We start from the raw sequence: 3,661 nt of genomic DNA, 5'->3' as shown, positions 1-3,661 counted from the left end.
GGGAAAGAAGAACAAGAAATTCTTCTGGTTGCCAGCAATTGGTCCGTTGATATCTGTTATCCTGTCAACATTTTTTGTGTATATAACCCGTGCGGATAAGCAAGGAGTTCAAATTGTAAGAAATTCTCGTTTTTTCCTTCAATTATAACGTGCATGATTCTGTGATTACAATTATGGTTGGGACACCAGAAGTAGTGATAGCTGCAATGGCTATGGTATCACTACTAATTATTCTGTGATTTCTGTAGGTGAAACACATACAGCAAGGAATAAATCCCTCCTCTGTGGATCAAATATATTTCAATGGTGACTATTTGCTAAAAGGTGTTAGGATTGGTATTGTGGCTGGGATGGTTGCTTTGACGGTGAGATAACTTTGCAAGCTATTGTCAATTTGCACATTATATTAAGAGAATTTGGTCATCAATCATCTAACAAACTTTGTATTCCCTTTATCTTGGAATGGGATTTTCAGGAAGCCATAGCAATTGGAAGAACATTCGCTGCGATGAAAGACTATCAACTGGATGGAAACAAAGAAATGGTGGCACTAGGAACTATGAACGTTGTTGGTTCAATGACTTCTTGCTATGTGGCAACAGGTGAGAAGGATGCCCATATAAATTACGGCACCTTACAATTTAATAATGACAACGAAGTGTGTCACCTATTGTGGATGTTAATCATATATGATCTAGACTCGACTATAGAAACTTCATTTTTCTAAGCAGCCATAAAATCCAATCAATTAAAAGGAAAAGTAGACGTGAACTTTTCAATCATACAGCTACTTACAATCTGTGACGCCTAAGTTAGAATACTTGCATATAATGGTTCCCAAACAAATGTTTGACTACTAGATGTTTTGATCTTCCTTTTGGGTTGAGTTTGGAATTGGAAACTCCTTAGGGCTAATATGAGGGGGTTCTTTGATTGTGCAAATCCTCTGACTTCACTATTTTTTTTTCTCATGTTCATTACTTGCAGGTTCATTTTCTCGATCAGCTGTGAACTACATGGCTGGCTGCCAAACTGCAGTCTCAAACATTGTTATGGCGATTGTAGTATTTTTGACGTTAAAATTTTTGACACCTCTTTTCAAGTATACGCCAAATGCTATACTCGCAGCCATAATTATATCAGCTGTGATCGGCCTGATTGATTTTGATGCAGCATATTTGATATGGAAGATTGACAAATTTGATTTTGTTGCTTGCATGGGAGCATTCTTTGGTGTAGTTTTTGCTTCTGTTGAGATTGGCCTCTTGATTGCAGTAAGAATTATGATACCCGCCAGCTAAAACCCCTGTATTACTTACTATATATGATTACCAGGATTGATTAAATTATGTTTTCATTGTGTCATGGAAGGTTTCGATATCCTTTGCCAAGATTCTTTTACAAGTTACCAGGCCCCGGACCGCAATTCTTGGAAATCTACCAAGGACAACTGTATACAGAAACATTCTACAATATCCTGAAGCAGCTAAGGTCCCTGGTGTTTTGATAGTGAGAGTTGATTCTGCGATCTACTTTTCTAACTCTAATTACATCAAAGAAAGGTAAAGATGTTTTTTTGGCCTTTTAGCTATTCGATTCATGTGTATTTTGTATTGTTTTGGTGGAGAAAGACCATCTATGAATTGAAATCGAACCGTGGGCTGTTATTTTTTTTCCTGTCTCACGCTTCTAATTAAGGACCTTTTTCTTTGAGGTTTTGGCTTTAGCTATAATGAAAGAACACAACCCTAGTATTTGCAAGACTTGTTTTGATTAGGAAGCTACCTGAATAGAGTTGAACTGTAGATGATAGGCAATTAGAAAGTCAAATAACTTGTATGAGTGACTATGATGGATAAATTCAGTAATTTTATAATCTGGTCAAGTTGGTTTGTTGGCTTGGGGGAGGCATTTGAAGCTTAAACTTGTGGAATTCGTGTGTTTGAAGCGTTATGGTTGCAGCGTTCATAAGTAAAAGTAGCTTAAGACATAGCTATGATTTTATTATTTACATTTTCGCAAGAAGTTGAGATTTCCAGCAGCAGCTTTGCTGAGGCTAAAGATGAGATTTTCTTGCAGGATATTGAGATGGTTGATGGATGAGGATGAGCTAGTAAACAAATCCGGCCTGACCAAAATCCAGTTTTTAATTGTGGAGATGTCACGTAAGCTGTTCTCTGCTGAATCTTCATTGCTATCTACGAGCTGACTTGCTAATATTTAATTTCAAAACTCATTTATGATGCTTTTGGATTTGGTGCCAGCCGTTATTGACATTGACACCAGTGGCATCCATGCGATGGAAGAGTTATTCAGATGTCTCCAGAAAAGAGAGATTCAGGTGATTAACTCTTGCACGTTAACACTGCCACCTAATATGTCATGAAATCTAAGCTTGTAAATTAACCACGTACAGCTACATTGCAGTATCATACACGCCTCTAGAACTAACACACAAACACATGTAGTACGATCATAAGTGCTTCGGTACTGTTAGAAAAGTAGCCTTACCGCATGTTCATTGTGTTGTTGCACAGCTTATCCTAGCAAATCCTGGACCGGCGGTGATTGATAAGCTCCATGCCTCTGGTTCTGCACAATTGATTGGAGAGGAAAAAATCTTCCTCACGGTTGCTGATGCTGTGGCATCATGTTGTCCAAAATCGGTGGGAGAAGTTTGAGAGAGGATTTAAATTGTGGTTTTTGTGTTCGAGAGATGAGATCTCACTGCTGCTGTGATGTGTGGGCATTCTAACGGGGGGAGTAGTGGTGGGTCATTGCAAAGGTGGTTTGTTCAGTGGATTGTCAGTGCTCCCCTCCCTCCCCGTTACCAAAGCACAGGAAAGGTGCATTGTATGCTCTGCATCGAGGGTTAAGTACAAGTAGGAAAGGTAAAAGGCAGTGGAAAAAACAAAAAAATAAAAGGGGGTGGGAGGCGATAAGGATCTGGTCTTTTCTTATTTTTATTTTCCATTTGTTTTTTTTCTTTTTTGTGTGTATGTTTGTGAAATGTGAATACAAGTATGACCATAAAATCCGAGAATAAATTGCATTCCGTATACGGTGAATTCGAGGAAAGGACTTATTCAAGGCAGTTTGCACGTCGCAATTCTTTTACCAGTTTTCAAGCTTCTCTATTCCATTTTCTCCCTGGTTCTGCTCGAAATCCCATCCCCTCCTCCTCCTCTTTTACTAACGTGTATGTCCAAACAAGATTCCATGCATTTTAATTAATCTCATGCGCGCCATGAGCTTAACAATTATATAAATTTTAATTACATTTAATATTTGTAAAATTCATATTAATAACCTATAAAAAAATAAATTTAAAATTTAACTTGTTAACTTGTACTACATCCCTTGTCTTTTTTTTATATATAATTTAGAATATTCAACTCAGTTTATATGTATTATAATTAATTTTTTAATATACTTAACATTTTGTAAATTTAATAAATAAATAAAACATTACAGAAATGACACACATGCATGTTAAAACTTAAACCCGAGATATATAAGTAGGAAAACTTGCTAAAATCGCTGGGCTGCAAGCCTTGTGTTTTTTTTTTGATAATTCGAGATGTTCGAATCAGCTTATACGCACCACAACTAATTCTCAAGCTTACTGAACATCCTGCAAGATCAATAGACAAATAAAATA

General features: G+C 36.9%; 1 protein-coding gene across 5 annotated transcripts in view; it reads left to right on the top strand.

Moving 5' to 3' along the window:
* The window catches only part of LOC105119159 (sulfate transporter 1.2-like), a 6,682-nt gene extending 3,632 nt beyond the window's left edge, over nt 1–3,050 (top strand). For all 5 annotated transcript variants that reach the window (XM_011017266.1, XM_011017267.1, XM_011017270.1 and 2 more), the window contains 8 exons: nt 2–115; nt 249–365; nt 476–602; nt 988–1,274; nt 1,372–1,562; nt 2,080–2,165; nt 2,265–2,341; nt 2,538–3,050. In XM_011017266.1, coding sequence (XP_011015568.1) covers nt 2–115; nt 249–365; nt 476–602; nt 988–1,274; nt 1,372–1,562; nt 2,080–2,165; nt 2,265–2,341; nt 2,538–2,681 — 1,143 coding nt within the window. In that variant the 3' untranslated portion in view covers nt 2,682–3,050. The remainder of the gene's footprint in view (nt 1; nt 116–248; nt 366–475; nt 603–987; nt 1,275–1,371; nt 1,563–2,079; nt 2,166–2,264; nt 2,342–2,537) is intronic.
* Nucleotides 3,051–3,661: the final 611 nt, after the last annotated feature.

Source organism: Populus euphratica, unplaced genomic scaffold (assembly GCF_000495115.2).
Source record: "Populus euphratica unplaced genomic scaffold, PopEup_1.0 scaffold2583.1, whole genome shotgun sequence".
In the NCBI taxonomy this organism is placed as follows: Eukaryota; Viridiplantae; Streptophyta; class Magnoliopsida; order Malpighiales; family Salicaceae; genus Populus; species Populus euphratica.
This window is presented reverse-complemented; position numbering and strand designations above follow the sequence as displayed.